At 39.1% G+C, this 19,093-nt stretch overlaps 1 protein-coding gene across 6 annotated transcripts in view; it reads left to right on the top strand.

Moving 5' to 3' along the window:
- The window catches only part of Fggy (FGGY carbohydrate kinase domain containing), a 397,186-nt gene extending 380,223 nt beyond the window's left edge, over window positions 1-16,963 (top strand). For all 6 annotated transcript variants that reach the window (XM_074079968.1, XM_074079973.1, XM_074079974.1 and 3 more), the window contains 2 exons: window positions 11,974-12,035; window positions 16,738-16,963. In XM_074079968.1, the coding sequence (XP_073936069.1) occupies window positions 11,974-12,035; window positions 16,738-16,819 (144 nt within the window). In that variant the 3' untranslated portion in view covers window positions 16,820-16,963. The remainder of the gene's footprint in view (window positions 1-11,973; window positions 12,036-16,737) is intronic.
- The last annotated feature ends 2,130 nt before the right edge of the window (window positions 16,964-19,093 follow it).

Here is a 19,093-nt window from a genome sequence, read left to right as displayed (position 1 = left end):
TAGGTTTTAAAATCCTCATTATTAATATGAGAAAACTGAGTGAGATTTAGAATGTTAAGTCACAGGACCAGAATTTGGATTGTTCTCTATCCAAAGTCCTTGTCCCACAATGAGTAGTTATGAATATAGTTTTCAGAGCCATATTTTTCTTCATCTTTCAATTGGAGATATAAAGTAGGTGAACTGTATAATACAGTACTAGCCACAGTAAGTACTGAATAAAATACTAGCTGCCATTATTTTGTTACTGAGTTATTGTTGTTGACATTAGTAGTATTATTTCTATTACAAATTATTGCAGTATGTTATGCCTGTCAGCAGGATCATTATTATTACTGTCAACAATAGATGATGAGTTGAGTGTTGACTTGCAGTTTTGGAGGCAATAATCTTCTGATGCTTTTTAGCAAGAAGCTAGATCTTTTGCCTTTAGAAAACCCATTAGAAATAAGCCAAATCCATGTAAAGAGCATGAATAATTTCTCACTATTCGTATTTGAATATAGCCCTTAGCAGCCAGGCCATATATTAGGACCCCCACCACTATTCCCATGAGATCAATAGTCTTACCTAGTATAGAACCACTGCCCTGTAGCTTATTGACCCATGGTTATATTGGAATGAACCTACACCTTGCGAGGGAAACAAGTAGGTATATTCCTTGTCAGAGGGCCTAGTAAAACCCTAACAAAGTGTACCATTGGGAGTGAGGAGCAACTTGTTGACTGAGAGTTAATTTAAATTTAAAAAAAATGTGCATGGAGGCAACAGATTGTAAAGATGGCAAAGACTTCAAAGATAATTTAATCCAACCCCCTCAAGTCCCAGGAAGGGGAAAGGTCTTGTTAAGGATCATATACTGGTCGTAATTTTGTTTGTTCCAAAAAGTAATATGAGCAGTCTTTCTATACATCAGTGAGTCTACCTTCCTGGTTTTGTAAGCACAAACTAATGACCATGATTGAACTTGTTGGCTTCAGAGTTTTAGGGTCCTGTACACCTGAAACCATCAACAGAAGGTAAATTGTGGTGAACTTAACCTGGGGATCTGCCTACTGACAATGAGCTCCCTAAGGAATGGGCTTGATCTTATTCATGAGTTGAAGCAAGTTTCAAATTCTGGCTTAGCCATTTATTAGTTTAGGCAAATCACTTAACCTCTCTGAGCCTTTTTCCTCATTGTAAATTTAATAAGACTGCCCACAGAATGATTTTAAGAATCAAATGAGGTAAAATATAAATTCATAGTAGATTGCATAAAATAGACATTCAATAAATTTATACTTTCAGCTAATATCTAACTAATGCCCAACTAAAGGCTAGGGAGATATTAATGAAGAAGGAAGCCAAGAAATCTGCTTTCATGGTGCTTAGATTCAGGAGGGAAGAACAAGAGACAAAGGCCACAGAGGAGGAGGTAGCTGATAAAGAAATCAACAATATAACTTCAGATTATGCTATATGCAAGAAAGGGTATGAAGATAAGAAAATGACTTGGGAGGCAGAGATAGGAGGACACAGTTTGAGACCAGCCTGGGCAAAAAATTAGCAAGACCCTATCTCAAAAAATAAGCCAGGCATGGTGGTGCACAATGAAATCCCAGCTACTTGGGAAGTGGAAGTAGAAGGATCATGGTTTGAGGCCAGCTTGGGAAGAAGCCTGAGGTCCTATCTGAAAAATAAACTAAAGCAAAAAAGAGCTAGGGATATGGCTTAAGTGGTAGGGTACTTATATAACCAGTGTGAGGCCCTAAGTTCCAACCCCAGTACTGCCAAATTCACATAAAAAAGCCAGACAGTCAAATATACAGGAGAACAGTTTTCCTGAGAGAGGCAGGGGACCCTGGGGCAAGAACAAGCCTGACAACAGCAAGTCAGCCCAGTGTTCGCAGAATGGCTGGCTCAGGGAATGGGATAAGTGCAAGCTCCATCTTGAAGTTCTCTCACCCTCTAAAGTCTGAATTTTATTCAAACAGCTATTGGAGTCCATTGCAGTTTTTATGAGGGAAAGAGACCATGATGTATTAAAATACAAATGTTGGGCTGGTGGAGTGGCTTAAGTGGTAGGGCACCTGCCTGGCAAGCATGAGTGCCTGAATTCAACCCCAGCATCACCACCCACCCAATAAAGAAAAGATTGGATTTCTATAGCTTTCAAAATTTAGGGGGGACGGGAAAACACGAATGTTTAGTCTTTGTCTCTGGTTCCTGGCACCTATAAAAACCTTTGGCCCCTAAAAGGTAAAGCTCCTTAAGCCTTTGGAATCTCCAAAGTAATATCTTTTTGCATGCTAATGGGATGACCAATGGCTAGAAGCTTCAAATGGCTTCAGAAGGGGAATTGGTGGCCAGAAAGATGAGATGCGATTAGAGGGTCAGAACTTTCAGGCCCTCTCTGATCTTCTGTGAGGGGAGAAGGGCTGGAAATTGAGTTCATTACCAGTGGCCAAGGATTTACTCCATTGTGGCTATGCAGTGAAACCTCTATAAGATCCCTAGATGATGGAGTTCAGATAGCTTCTAGCTGAGAGTGCTGCAGGTGACATGCCTGGGGAGAGCATGGAAACTCACTGCATCTCTCTGCCCAACCTTTGCATCTCTCCCATTTGGCTGTTCCTGAGTTGTGGCCCTTATAATAAACTGGAAATAGGAAATGAACTGTTTCTCCTGAGTTCTTTGAGCACATACTAGCAAATTACCAAACTTTTTGGTGTAGGGGGTAGAAGAACCCCCAATTTATAGTTAGTCAGAGCTGTGGGGAAGCCCAGGACTTGCAGCTGGCAGCATAAGTGGAGTCAGCCTTATAAGAGTGACCCCATCATGTTGAAGTTTGACCCTAAATCTGGGTAGTTAGTATCAGAATTGAGTCAAATTGTAGGGCACCAATTGGTGTCTGGAGAGTTAGAGAACTGGTTGGCATGAGGAAAAGCTCACCCATTTGGTGTCAGGAATATTGTGGGTTAAAACATCCTGGAGAGACAAAATCTAATTTATTTCCTCCACTGATTCACTGAATAAATATTGATGGATTGCATTTTTGGCCAGGCGCAGTTTTTAATGCAGCAAATGAGTTAAGTAAAAGCCCCGGCCACATGGAATGTGCATGTTAGTAGGATAATATACATAAGGTTTATGGAGCGTTTACTCCATAATGTACATGCTGGTGCTGTTCTGAGTGCCTTACCTCAAATCGCTCGCGTGATTTTCCTAGCAATCACCTTTTCAAATGAGGAAACAGCCATGAAGAAAGCACGATCATACAGCTGTAAATGATAAAGCCCAATGGCAGACTCTGGCAGTCTGTTGTAGTCAGGCTCTACTATTTTAATCACTACATTGTATTTTGTCTCTTTCTGAAAAATCATCATAGTTGGTTCTGACCACAATAAGGAGACCAAAGTGGAATCAGGAGACCAGTTAGGAGGTGGGAGTCAAAGAGCTAGGTACTGAAATTTTCACTATTTTCATGAGTAGATGTTATTATTCCCATTTTTAGTTGGGAAAACTGAGGCTTAGCTCACCCATCTGTTAAGCTGCCGTTTATCTCTACAAATTCAGTATTTTTCCACTAAAAGTCACATTTCCTATAGAATTAGAGGGACTCCATGCCTCCTCTCTTTTATGATCAAGGGACTAAGTCATAATTGAAGAATGGGCATCTAAATTCTTTGATTTTGATTCAGTAGACCTTTATAATTGAATAATAAAATAGAAATATACTGAAACACTTGTTTCCATATGCAGTATTTTTCTTCTCTTAGTATAATTTTAAAATTGAGATTCAGTACACCTAAAGTAAAATGCACAGATGTTAAATGTACAATTTAATGAATTTTGATAAATGTGTATCCTCATATAATCAGTCTTCTAAACAAAATATATAAGTGTGTGATAGATACAGTGTGTTTAAAATGAGAAAGGAGATGCCAGTTTCATATCATGATTAATGATGAAGGCCTCTCCCACTCTTTTCTCTCATCTCTTCCTGCTTTTCAATTGGCATTGTTAGTTCCAGTGCAGAGTGCTTACACAGAATACCAGGTGCAGGTCAAAAGATGACTGTTTCAAAAAGAAAAAAACAACAAAATAAGCAAAAGAACAATTAGTCATTTCTTAATGCTTGTTGTAGGAAAGTCACATTGCTATATTTTCTATTTTTCTATGGAGGGGTCATGTGCCTCGGCCCACACATTAGCACATGAACTTGTTGTTCCAGTAAAATGAGTCAGAGTTCCTCAAGAAGACAGATTCATGTATTTCACAGCTGTGTGTCAGCATCTCCAAAAAAAAGGTACAGTGTCCAGTATTAATGCATGTTGCACACATACTCAAAGCAAACACACAACTAATATACCAAAGTAGGATATGAACTCAATCCCAGGGGACTCAACAATCAGGTATTTTTCAGTACAAGTAAGAGGATACCATTGGTAGAGCTAAGTAATGGCCTGGAGTCAGAACTGGGCTTGAATTCTGGCTTTCCTACAAATTGGTTTTACAACCTGGCACAAATATTACATCTGCCCTTTCTCTGTTCACTTCCATCATTCATAACGTTGAGACAGATGATAATATCTGTGTCACTAAGTCATTTCAGTGGTTAAAAAGGTCGTGTACAAAAGTCAGGCCCAATGGCTCATGCCTATAATCCTAGCAGAGACTGGAAAGGTTGGTGTTTGAGGCCAGCCCAGCCAAAAAGTTCACGAGACCCCATAAAAAAAGCTGGGCATGATAGCACACTCCTGTCCTCCAGCTACTTGGGAAGTCCAACCAGGGCATAAACGTGAGACATATTTTAAAAATAAATTAAAAATGACTGGGCATGTGGCTCAAGTGGCAGAGCATATGCCTTGCAAGCACAAAGCCCTAAGTTCAAACTCCAGCACCACACACACACACAGGTCAAGGTCATGTACATAATGTCAGTGTCAAAATGCACAGCACAGAGTAAGCACCTGAGAAATGATGGCTCAAACCTCTAATGTGGCAACAGCAATAGTGGTTGGCTGTTGAAGTAATGCACACCACAGTCTTTTGGATCTTACATTCTTTCAGTGAAGAAAAATTTAAGCATGCAGCCTCAATATGTGAAAACTTGTTTATGTAAAAGCATAAATATGTTATTCTGTGCTTATATAGGTTATTTGTTTCTTCTTCCCAGCTTTCTTTTTTTATTATTGTACTGGGGATACATTGACATTTTTACAAAAGTTCTTACAATATATCATAGTTGAATTCACCCCTTCCATCATTATCCTTTCTTCTCCCTCTCCCATTTCCAGAATAGTTTCAACAGGTCTCATTTTTCCATTTACATACATGAGGACTTAATATTTCCACCATATTCACTCTCTTACACCATTTCCTTATATCCTCCCCCCTCCCATTGGTACCAACCCCCCAGACAGGACCTGTTTTGCTTTCTTATTCTCTGTTTTTGAAAAAAAAAAAGACATTCTTGTTTGTATAAGATAGCTACACAGGGAGTCTTGTGACTTTTCCATGTATATATGTATTATAACCTGAATTGTTTTATCTCCTCTATTTTTCTTCCTTCTACTTTAGTCCCCTTCTTATGGTGATCTCATCAAGTTTAAAAATTCTATATTCATTCTTGTATAGGAAGTACATCAACCATATTCACCTTCTTAGCTTCTTCTTTAACTCTCCCTCTCTTGTATGTGACCTCCCCCCACCGCCAGCATCATCTGTTTTTCATGATATTACAAGGTCTATAGTCCACCTATGAGAGAAAACATGCGGCCTTTGGCTTTCTGAAACAGGCTAACTTCACTTAAGGTGATGTTCTCCAGTTCTATTCACCTGCTTGCAAATGACAAAATTTCATTCTTCTTTATGGCTGAATAAAATTCTATTTGTTTAGATTATTTTTTAAAACAGGTAAAATATAACTGAAGCAAAAATATTCCAAATATGTTTACATACAGGATCTTACTATGTTGCCCAGGCTGGCCCTGAGCTCATGATTCTTCTGCCTTACCCTGAGAATTGCTGGGGTAGCAGGCAGGCAACACCACACCTGACTAAGTTTTGATGACTTCTAAAAGCTTTTGTACCTGTGTATCCATATCTCAAATAGACTTCTTGATAATTTAGACTTTTCTCAGTTCTTGCCTTATCCAACCAGGTATTCTTTGTCTTTATAATGTGAACAGAAAGAATACTAGTAAAAATGTCACCGTTTTCTTATTTACTTGAACCTGAATTATCACCCTCACTAATAATCCATTAACTGAATCCTTTTCAACTGCTTGTCCATTTTGTGAAGGTTACTTTAAATAAAATTAAGTAATACCCACAAATCCACTAACCCAGAACATTTAAATACATTTAAATGACATCATGTAGCAGATTTTGGTAGTGGAGGACATACAAACAAATACCATACAGTTATCATCTTGGTGTTGAGAGCCCCCATTCCTCTCAAGAACCTTCATACACCCTACATGACTTGTGACTGTATGATGTAGGGACGAACACCTTAGGGCCAATCTGCATGCTAAATGCTAGTAAAGCTTAATCAATTTCTTTACACTAAAAAAATCATATAAATGGTGCTTCCACTATTTTTTTTCAGAATCTTAATGGACCATTCCCAGCATTCTACATGTGTGCATGCCCCTCAGGAAACACTGGTTTGATGGTCTTACATTGCCTCTATTACAAAAGGGATCACATTTTCATTCAGCAGCCCACAGACATTAACCAGACACTGACCGATGCTAGGACTGTGCCAGGCATTATCTCTACAGTGACATCCTTCCTGCCTCCTTGGGAGTCTACATTAGCTAGTTCCCACCACACCAGGTCCTGATCTATTCTTTGCTTGCAGATCATGACTCTAAACACTGCTAAACTTGCGGTAACCTTTGATGCCTAGATCAAGACTAGCTGGAGTCTTCCCCAAGTCTTAATGGTTACCCAAAGTAAGAGAGAAGGTACATTTCCTGCTCCCCAAATTACCAACATCATTATGTCTGCCACTCATGGATCCTACATCTTTTCCAAGAGTACTAAAGAGCACCTTCCTTCCTTTAGCCGCTTCCTTCCTTACCCCACTGTGGTATAAAGCTCTTTGGTAGCTCCTCACTAGCTATGAGAACTTATGAGAACTGGGTGTTTCCACTGCCCACACAGGGGCCTGGCGATTGCCAGTGCTGCCTGCAGACAAGTGGTAAGCAGAGTGTGCTGACTGGTATCTGGGCCTTGACACCCCAGGGAAGGGTCAACTCTGTGAATAAGGTCTTTCATGGCAGCTACAGGGACCCCATTTTTTTCTTACAGAGGCCCTTCACTTGCTTTCAGAAGTGGCAATCAAATGTGAACTGTCATGATTTATTTATAGCTCTGCCTTAGAGAGAGAAAGAAAAGAAGTGATTAAAGTGCTATTTTACAAAATATTTTGTTTTTAAAAAGCTTTCATTGTGTGGGCAAAAAGCAAAAAGAAAAGTCACTCTGTGTATTGTGCTGTCTAGACTTTCAAACAAAGAGAGTAGCGTGCTGCAAATTAAGATTGTCCGGCCCCTGCCGCTGACAGAAAGCATGAATTCCAAGTCTAACTTCAAATAAACCCTTTGGAACAGAAATATATTGTGGGGGTGACTATATTTAGCATGTGTCAGCATTTCCATAATAAATTCATATTGTTATGTTGTGGTAATTTCCAGATTTACTGCAGCTATTGAGTTCATAAGGTTTCAGTTTTGTGTTAATTATTTGGAGAAATTGGGAAACTCAGCAGTGCTGTTTTGTGATGACAGCACTGATTTTCTGGGCATTCTCTATATTATGTCAGGTACACATATGAGCCCTGCCTTCCAAATAAGAGGAAGGTGAGCCTGAGTCATTTTGACTGCCAATATAAACATAACTTTTAAGCAGTTTAATATTGTATACTTGTATTTTCCTTCCAACGATAAAATCATTGTAGAAAAAATTTAAAAACATACAAAAAATTTTATCACCCACACTTGATAACACTTTATTTCCATTTGTTCTATATTATGCATATGTAGCTTGTGTTTAGCAAGTTGTGTAAAACAAAAACCAAAATGTGTAGAACAGTTCACATCATTTTTCTTTCTTTTGAGATGGGGGGGTTCTCTCTATATTTCCCAGGCTAGTCTCCAGCTCCTGGGCTTAAGTGATTCTCCTGCTTCAGCTTTGCAAGTAGCTGGGACCTGTGCTACCATGTTCAGTTTCAATTGAAACAGTTCTTGAGGCAAAAATGAAAAACAGCTTTATTTTTTAACTCTTACTGCCCCTTTCCATTTGTGCTGTGGAGATAGCTTTTCCATGCCCTGTTTAAAAATCATGATAATTGCCTTATTTTCTTAGATAAGTACAAATAGACCTAAATGATACATGTTTTATGGTCCCTTTACATTGTGAGACATAGTCAAAATTCAGAAAATCAAATATCAAGGAAGATATGAAGGTGAAAGTGAGACATTACCCAGCTTCTCCTGCTGGAGTCTGCAATAATTAATGAGATAGCTGTGATCAGATTCTTTAGTCTTCCTCATTCACTTCCTCCCAACATACTAGCTTTGTTTTTATTGCCCTGAGTGGTTGGAGGGCATAAAGGAAGACAGGTTGAGATTGTCTTATTTGATCAGCATTGTCATAAATGGGCTTCACACACTGGTAGCCTCATAGGTATAGAAGCTAGCCCTTGGTCTCATAAGACTCTGTCATAGACTCTTTTAGAGACAATCTACCTCTGAAAACCTCTCACCTACAGTATCCTTATCCTTGTTACTGCTTCTCTGTTCTAGCAGATTGCTTACTGTTCTCTTCATTCCTTAGAAATCTGATAGTTCATCTCTATCATCATTAGGAATTATATTGGACAGGATCTAAGATAACTCATAATAGTCTCCCACATATGGCCACCTAAGATCTACAAAAAACGACCATGCCTTTGGGTGTCTAGCAGACTCTGGCAGTGCTGGTTAATCCCAGTGCAACCTTTCCTTCATTTCTATAAGGAAGCTGCCATTAGTCTGTCCATCCCTTCCTAGCAGGGTTGCCCACAATCCACTATGTGCCACAATCTCAAGGACAGGCACCCAGATCTCTGTTGTCTTGATGAAAACATACTGTCTTGACTAATGAAAAGGGAGGATCATCTCATACCTCACGCTGGAAGGAGGGCTGATGTGCAATAAACCAATAGCCCTCTCCCAAAAATCCATCTCTTTGTCTGACCTTCCATGCAGATGAAAGATTTAAGAGCTGATATTGTAGGTCCTCAAATACTGTTTACAAATTCTTCAAGGTGGTCTCTTTCCAGCTCACTCTGGTGTCTTACATCTGTCAACTTTAGATCTCAGCCAAAACTTCCATTTTAACTTCTGTCACGTGTATTATCTTAAGTTCATTCACTCCATCAACATTCCCTGAATGCATATGATATGCCAGATGCTGAGTTTGGCAATGAAAATAATTATAAAATTCCTGCCTGGAGGAACTCACAGTCTGGTTGGGAAGACTGATGTGTTAACAAAAAACTATGATGCCATATCATAAATGCTCTGGTAGATGGAAGGATGAGTTGCTGTGAGAGCAAACAACTTAATCTGGGAGATGCAGGCATCAGGGATAAGTCAGAAAAAACCTCAGTGCAATGGGTACCTGACCTAAGTTTAACTTTTAAATTAGTTCTTTCCAGAATAACTCCTTTTTAAATCATTGGAAATATCTATTGCAAGTACATTGTTCCTCAGTAATGTATTTTGAAAACAAGCAAAGGTTATGTGAAGAAAGGAAGAGAAGTCCCTGATGTCTTCCATTTGTCTTCACATCCGACAAATGTGAAAAGGAAAAAAAAACATTTATTGAGTACTTTCTACAGCACAAGTTTCCTGAATCCCATCCATGAAGGCGATCCTTGAATGTTGTCTTAAGTCTGGCCTAAGCACAACTAGGAGGGGCATGGCACTAGGGCATGCTCAAGATTTAAGGGTGGTGACAGGGGCAAGGTCCTCCTAGAAGTGTAGTAGTGGAAGAGGAAAGGCCAAAAGGAGAATGAGTGGCAAAGTTAGTAATGAGGATTGCTGAGACCATCTCAGAATGGCATGGGGCTTGCTTTAAGGGAGTCAGAACTCAGTCTGTGAAGGAAAATGTCCTGACACATCCCCAAATAAGCAGAGTTTTTACATATTTCTAAGTGGAGCAGAAGTATCCTCAATAATAAGTGTTCTTGTTTTTGTCCATTTGTAAGTGGCTCCAACAGCCCTTTTTAAATTAATTTTGAATCTTATCTCTCTGGTTTCCTGGACAATGACTTTTCATTATTTAAAAAAATCTCCCTACTCAAGATTGCTATTTCTTCCTGCTGTCAATGTGCTGATCTCCCCATCAGCACGTTCTTAGCAGTTCTCATCTGTGGAGGACTAGGAAACCAGATAACTAGTGCAGAATCACTAGAGCAACCTCACAAGAGTGGAAATTTGTATAAGTTAGTAGAGAAGAAAGCTACAAGATTTCCTAACCCATGAATGATCACTGAACAGAAGTTTATCCACCTCTAACATACTTCTTATACTCTTTTAACTATAGCAATCACCTTTTCCATTCTACAATGGGCTCCTTGATGAAAAGCCCTTACTGCCTTCCTCTCTCAAGTCCTCACATATTAAGTGCTGTGGCTGGTGCATAAAAGGGGCTCGGTGTGTTCTAGAAATATTTAGGTGCCAAGATTCAGAAATAAACAGACAAAAACTCCTGCCCTGGTATAGGTACATCTTAGTTAAGGCAAGGTGTGGAGAAAGCAGATAATGAACACATAAACTACCAAATGTGTGTGATGTCAGAAGGTAATTAGTGATATGCAAATCACTAGCCACAGTAAGGTGTCAAAGATGGTCCAGGGGACACTTGGATATGTTCAGAAGATACTCAAGAGCTCTCATATACTCTGGTAATCAGATTTTGCATTTTTCCCTTCCTGGCTAGTATGTGAGTTTCTCCAGGACAAAGAATGTATCACATGCAACTCTGTATCCCTGGCAGGATCTGGTACATAGTGAGTAATTAATAAATGTATGGAATAAGAAGTTGTACACTTGACCAGAACGATTGTGTTCTTAACCCTAAGAGTTCAATAGCTATTTCTAAGACAGGGTCTGTCTGTTTTGTGGAGCTTTGTCATGCAGTTGCTTGCAATATCTCTAGTCAGGTATGTCAGACTCCAAAATTTGGTTTATGCAACCCCACTAACTTTCTTACGGTTTTCATAGTCTTGGGAGGTGACTGCCCAAGGAAACCTAACCCTTCCATTTATAAAATGAAGCCAGCAGAAATCTATTGTTGATCTGATGTTGTACACATCACACCATGTCACCTTTCACAGATGCTATAAGGTGTCATCTTCCTGAGTGCCCCAAGGTTAACACAAGAATGTCCTAAAGTCACATTCCAAAACTCAGGTCAATTAGACTCAGTCCTGAGGTCTCAAGTCTATACTCACAATTGTCAGAGACTGCTGGGAAAAGAGCTGAGAATTGACGCAGAAGCCCTGAGTACTTTGTCCTAAACCTCAAGTATGAAGAGGATTTCATTCCGATGTTATTAGCTATGGTCAGGTAGAGTATATTCAGTGGCTAATTTATTGCCTTCTTATGCTTTTGTGTCCAGGTAGTGAGGAGAAGAGAGAATTCCTCCTCCTGAACCTGGAGACAGTCACATAAGTGTTTTGCCTTCTGGGTTGTTTATGGTCTGGATGCCCCAATGCACAGATATTTCTTAAGTCCAGGATGTATAGTCATAGATATAACCTTAACTATTCATTGGCTTGTATTCTTATTGCCAGAGAAAAACAAGTTGAAAAAAAAAATGAACTAACTGAATATCATGAAGGGAAATAAATTCTAATTAGAATGTTCCTGCCTGTCACAAACCTCTCTAGTTTTAGCTTTCCAATTTTCTGTGTTATTTTCCATTTAACAGGAGGCGATGGCAAGAATGAGCAAAGTTGGGAAAGTTGTGTTCCCAAGACATGAAGATAAAAAGTAAGTTCATATTTTTATATACACAGTACTAAAGAATGAGAACATATAAACACATGCAACAATAGATCTGGAATAAACTTTGGAAGTCAACTAATCCAGTCTTTTCACTTAGTAGTTGAGAAAAACTAATGCCCACAAAGATAATAAGTTTTCCTAACCTAAAATTGAGAGTTAAAATTGAAAATTGGAGTCACATGCAAGTTTCTGAACTCTTCAGACCAGTGTTTTTCTCTCCTGGATCACTGGCAGCAAATTTGGTTTTCTCTATTCTAAAAAAAAAGGATCTTTTTATATCTTCCATCAAAGGATCTGGTAGCATCTGTCCATTCTCTTACCCTTTGTATACTTGACAGTGAAGGCTACAAAATGACCTTGGTCAGTGTTTTAATCCAAGTCAATAAGATATTTATATATTGAGCTACTGCCATAAGGCATTATGTTGAGCTCCAGGCAGGATCTAGAGGGAAATAGGACCCAATTGGATTTATGCACACAGATCATTTCAGAACAAAGTAATAAATTCTACCCTAGAAGTGTTACCAGGTGACAAAGCCCAAAAAAGTAAGGACAGTGACCCTACAGGGATGAGTGAAGGCTTTGAGGAGATTATGTCTCAGTTGACTTCAAATGTTTAAGAGAAATTGCTAGATAATCCAAGGCAGGGAAGAACATTCTTGATAGAAGGAATAACATATACAAAGTTATAAAAGTGGGAACAATATGGTACATGGAAGTCACTATAACCAACTCATAATTCTAAAACACAAAGTATGAAATGAGAAATGGCAGGAAGTGAGATGGGAAGAGGAGGTCAGCTCATAAAGAGCTGGAGACCATGCAATAGACCTCAGACCTCTTCCTGCAGTCAGAATGGTGATACTGAATTTTAAGCAGTGATGAGAGCCAGTCAAATGCAGGTTTCAAAAAGATCCTTCTTAGAGGATCAATTCGAGGGTGCTATAATCACGAGGCCTGATAGAAGGCTTTTTGAACAGTCCAGGTTAGGGATAAAAAAAAACGCTTCTATTTAGTCAGTGGTAATGAGTTTGAAGAGGTGCAAGTACCTTTGTAATTTCAAGAAATTACATGAAAACAAATTTCACCCCCTCATGTAATGGACAGGTAAAGGTGGAGATTCCACCAAAACATGGTCAGTATTTAAGAGAGCTGGGCATGTCCTTGGAAAAGCAATTCAGTTTCCTTTCATTTCCTTCTTTGTCTCCAAAGAGTCAGACTGTTAACCCCCTGAACATAAACCCCTGTCTAAATGCTAGGCTCAGAGAATCAGGCTTTTCATGGGAAGCTCAACCCAGAAACAGGGAAAGACCTCTGAGTTTCCAGCAGATGTGGGAACCATGAGATGCCTGCCTTTCTGTTCCCCTGAAGGTGGTTGAAAAGGCCCTTATTTATTTATTTATTGAAATTAGAAACATACTATCTTTCTCATCTCTTCCCTGACCCACTCTAGTAGACTTTTGAGGAAAGTCTGTTTTTCAGTTCTTTCAGCAAACCCCACATGTTCCTTTTGAAAAGTATCGGCATCCTGCTGCAGCAGGCAGTTTTCCCTCTTTAAGCCAGATGCACGATGCTGTATCACCATCTGCAGGCAGCCGGAAGATTTGCAAATACAAAGTAGGAGCTGGTTTTCTTCTCACATCTCATGGCTTCAAGTCACTTTAACTGTATGGGATATTTTCTTAGGTCTCTGCCACCCAGAAGGAACTGATTGAGTTGGGCAGAATGTAGAAGAGAGAAGATACAGCTGGCTTAGACTCTATTTACATAGAGTCTAATCTAATGACTGTAGTTTAATAAGCAAATTTTTAGGATGACTCCAAATTTTATCCTTATGCCCAGACAAAATTTATATGTGGCTTTAGAACATTCACTTAAAAGTATCTTGGAAAAAAAATGTGCTTTAAAAGACATTTTCAACAGATTAAAAAGGCAATCCATAGAATGGGAGAAATATTTGCAAATAATGCATCTAATAAGGGATTAATATATAGAATATATAAATAACTCCTAAAACTCAACAACAAAACCCCCCAATTCAAAACCAAAGGACTTGAACAGGTTTCTCCAAAGAAGATGCATAAATGGCGGGTAAGTACATGAAGATTACACAATATCATTATTAGGGAAATACATATCTAAATGAAATCCCACCTCACACCCACTGGTAAGCTACTGTAAAGACAGCAACAAAATAACAAGTGCTGGCAATGGCTAGAGAAATTTGAACCCTTGTGTAGTGAAATGGTACTGAATTGTGTATGGCAGTTCTTTGGAAAATTTAATCAATATATGATTCAACAATGACACTTCTGAATATATACCCCAAAACACTGAAAACAAGACCTAGAAGTGATATTTGTACACCCATATTCACAGCAGCATCATTCCACCATCTAACCATAAAAACAGCCCAAATGTCTATCAGTAGATTGATTTGTAGCCCAAAATGATGTATACATACAGTGGATATTATTCACCCTTAAAAAGGAAGGAAATTCTGACATATTGTAGCAGGGAGGAGGATCAGAAGAAAACAGATTAGGCCTGAGTCCTGAAGAAGTAACAGGCAGGTAGGGATGGCATAGCAGAAAGATAAAACCTGAGAAATCTAAACATGAGGAAGGTCACACAGCACTGAGGAGGGAAAACGTCATGTAGCACTAGGGTAAAGTAGCCAAGAAAATTAAATACAACTGTATATGGATTAGACATTGCTTTTTGCTTCTATAACCTGCTTGCAAGGGTATATAAGGTGAGACCCCTGTGTTCTTGGGGCTCAGCCTTTGGACATGAGTCTGCTGCGTCTGTGCTGGCACAATAAAACGTTGCTTCCTGCTAATTGCCTCAGAGTCCTGTATCTCTGCTAGCAATCTCCCGCAACAATGAGGGTTTACATGAGTGAACCCTGAGGTTCATGTTAAGTAAAATAAGATAATCACAAAAAGACAAATGCTATTTGATTTCACTTAATAAAGAATAAAGACAGTGAACAAAGTTGTTATAAAGTTGTTATCAAAATTGAAAATCTTCAAATATATGAGAAGTGGTACTGACCTTTGCCCCCTTCTAGCAATTTCAGGATTCCAAAGTCAAGAATCCATCTCATACAGTGAAAGAATGACTCAACCTTAGATTGTCATAGACTATCATTAGAAACAGAAAATTGTCTTGAAATCATTCTATGGTTAATAAATGTGGAGAATCATAAGTGGCTTTTAGCAGTACCTACTTACTCCTAGACTAATGATAATACCAGAATATTCAGTATTTAAAAAGTAGTAACTGTACTTATGTCATTTATTATGAGTCAGGCATTGTTCCTAAGGGTTTTTAAATGTTTTTTATTAGTATATGATAGTCATACAAGGAGTTTCGTGTAACATTTCCATATATACATGTATTGTGCCCTGGTTTGGTTCATCCTGTTACTCTCCCTCTTCCCCCACTTCCCTTCTTAAAGTGACTTTGACAGGTTTCAGTGTTCATATTCATACATGTATAGAAAGTACCTCCACCATATTCACCGACCTTTACCTTCTTCATTTACCCTCACCCTCCCGTTAAGTGTTTTTCTTATATTACTTCATGTAATTCACACAATAGCTCTGATGAGGTAGGCCATATAGTTATCCCCATTTACAGATGAGGAAATTTAGGCACAAACTAAGTACCATATCCAAGGTCACATAGCCACACTGAAATACAAACCCTAGCCTCCAAGTCCCCATATTAGCTGTTTGGCCCTAGCACCTCACCTCCTACATTTCATGAACGCTTAAGGTAGAAAAAACGTTTGACAAATAGAAGTTTCTGTGACTATGCACGGTTTCTCTTACAACCCAATTCACAAGCTTACACAAAACTTCCATGATGAGGACTTCTTTTCTACTCCTTTTCTATCCAGTTGAACTGGATTCATCCATCCTCCTCTGAAGTCACCTCCCCCAGTGAAGAGGATTAAGGACAGGTTGTAAGACTTCAAGCATAATTTATCCAGACTGCTGTTATTCTTTTCAGGATTGTGATGCCAGAGCAGCTCTGGCTCTTTGCAATCTGATTTCATTGTCAACACCAGTTCTAACAAGTCTCCCCTGAAGAGTCAGCCAAAGAGGACATAGAGAACAAGGTTCACTACCAGATGCCTGGAAGGCAGGGCACAGCTGCAGGAAAGGCATTATTTATATTTGCATAGGGGTTTAACTCCTAGATAAAGAAGTCTGTCGCAGACATCAAAGTGTGGAATCTGTGAGAGGGATTAAAATATTCATTTTCATCTTTGGCCAGACTGCAGTTTTAACCTGTGGCTGGAAATTGTTGAAGCTGGGGGTGTGAAGGGGTCTGTGATCAACCTGGGTCTTTCAATTATGTACAGAAGAGGCTTTGAAGTCAGACTTATCCAACTCTCAATTCCAGCTCTGGTCATTTTAGCTATACTACTTTTGGATATGCCTTTCTGTGAAAATGTCCTTATCTCAAAAATGGAGATAATAGCACTTTGTGCCATTTATAGATAATAGGTATAAAATAAGTTGACCCATTGCTCAGAATGCTGTGAGCATTCAAAACCTGGGCAGTATTGGCATAACCCTGACAGATTTATTCCCACCCTTCTAAATGTAAGGGAAAACCACTTGACAGTTTTATCTTGAGATTGTTCAACATATTCATTTTTTTTCTCCCTCAGATATTATGACAAGAAATATCAAGTATTCCTGAAACTGGTTGAGCACCAGAAGGAGTATTCAGCGATCATGAATGGGGACTGAACAGGGCTTGCAGATGCAAAGGCTAAAAGGTCCTGTGCCATTGCCTAGAACCTTTCATCTCATGTTCAGAGCCTATTGGGTATCATTTCTTAATTTCTGTATTGTCTTCCAATAAATAAATTTAGACATGTGCAACCAAAACTACTCTTCCATTTCAAAATACCAATATTATTCAGTTTTTTTTCTTTTTTTTCTTTTTTACTTCTTTGGCAGTACTGGGGTTTGAACTCTGTGCCTTGCACTTGGCAAGCAAGTATATTCAGTTTCTATGTAGACACCGTTGTGGTGCTAGAACTTTCACATAGGGTCATAGCATCTTATATAGGGATCATTAGATCCAGAGGAGACTTGTACTTGTCAATTAATTCTATGTTAGCCAATAAACGAAAGGCTTACATTGCTTTAGGTAGGATAGCTAATGTTTATTATGTGTCCTGTACAGGGTACATCCTAGGGACAGATATTGCATTTATTTGCAGAATCATCATTTTGCAATCATGCTATTAAAGAAAGGGACAGGCAGGAATCATCAATTGATCCAGGAGAAAATTTTGATGCGTTAACAGGATGTATGTATGGTCTTAAAATGTCTCTCCACAGATTGTTTATTGGTTATAAGGAGAAAAAGAATGTTAACTATACAACAAGGAAACAGGACAACATCTTGATTTGGTGATTAAAATTAACTTCAGATGGCCAAATGGACATCATGTGCCTCCAGATTTGATAGCCTGAGAAAGAAACAGCATCTGCCTGGCTAGGAATGTGTAGCCCAAAACTAATCATGAGGAAACATCAGACAAACCCCAATGACACATTCTGTATGTTTGGTTTTTTAATGGGCTATATTTTTCAAAAATACCCATGTTATAAGACAAAGAAAGGCTGTGGAAAGTTTCTAGATTAATGGAAACTAAAGAAACATGATGGCTAAAACGCTTTTGAAGTAGACAAGCATTTGGAAAACAAGTTGATTCTATGATACTAACTTTTATCAATTGTAAGTAAATACCATGGCAAACATACACACACACACACACACACACACACACACACACACACACATCATTTCAGACCTAAGAAGTAACTGCTAACGTAGCTCAGACAAATTTGAGCAGAGAACACACTGAAACCAGCAACATAAAATAACAGGTAGAAAACTCTAATACAATGCAGTCAAACTCTAATACAGTAAGTACAATAGAGTACTTGCTCTATTATGCTAAGCACAGGGTACAGAAATAAATAAAATATGGTTCCTACCCTCAAGAAGCTCCAACTCTACTGAAATGTAAACAGGTAAGCCAACCACAGTACAATGTGAGTGGTGCTACAGTAAAAGAAAGCACCTGTTGCACAGAGCACAGCAGTCAGAAAAGGAGGAGGGAGAGGAGAGGAGACAGGAGTTATGAAAAGCAATATAATGTAATGACTATGAGGATTGGTTTGGGATTCCCCATCCTGGATTTACCTCTTTCTTGCCAACTCTGTGACTTGGAGAAAGGTCCTTAACCTTTATAAGCCTCAGTATATTTATTTATTTATTTATTTATTTATTCATTCATTCATTCATTTATTTGTGGTACAGGGCCATGGGATTCAAGGCTAGAGAGATCCTAGGCATGGCCCAGGGTGAAGGTAGGAATCAATATGTGATCCAGCAGGCCTAGCAGCAGGAGAAAAGCCTTGTTCATTCACAGCTAGACTGCAGCCAGAGCATGGGCTAGGAATGAGAGAGGAGAGAAGAGCACCCCAGAGGAGGAGTAGGGTAGGGCAAAATCTAGGCAAGATAGTCAGAGCGAAGTTAAACAGGCTTCAGCTGCTAAAGCTGATGAGTTCTGACTCAGAACCTAAGGCAGGCCTGGGCCAGTTCACACAAAGCACTGGTGAATGCAGTAGCTATGTGTGGTTAGGAAAGGCTGATGCAGAAGAATGAATAATTAGAATCTGTGCCAATCCTTCCTGTTCTCTACAGTCCTTATTATAGCATTATGAGGTAGCAGCATTAACCTCACAATCCAGTTGAGAAAACTGGAATTTAGAAAACATAAAACAATTGACCCAGAGGCACTCAGATGATGGTGGAGACAGGATTCAAACCCATATTTGTCCACGTGCAAAGGCTTAGGTGTTGCCTATTTGTACCAGGTGGAGAGAAATTCTGCCCTTCTGTCATGGTGCTCTTGCTGTGGATGGCCAGCCTAGGTGCTAGACATTCTCTCAGGCAACTCATATCTAAACTGGTCCCACCTTGGGTTTTCACTGCTTTACAGG

This window comes from Castor canadensis, chromosome 7, assembly GCF_047511655.1.
Source record: "Castor canadensis chromosome 7, mCasCan1.hap1v2, whole genome shotgun sequence".
In the NCBI taxonomy this organism is placed as follows: domain Eukaryota; kingdom Metazoa; phylum Chordata; class Mammalia; order Rodentia; family Castoridae; genus Castor; species Castor canadensis.
The sequence above is the reverse complement of the archived record's forward strand: the minus strand, read 5'-3'. Positions and strand labels throughout refer to the sequence as shown.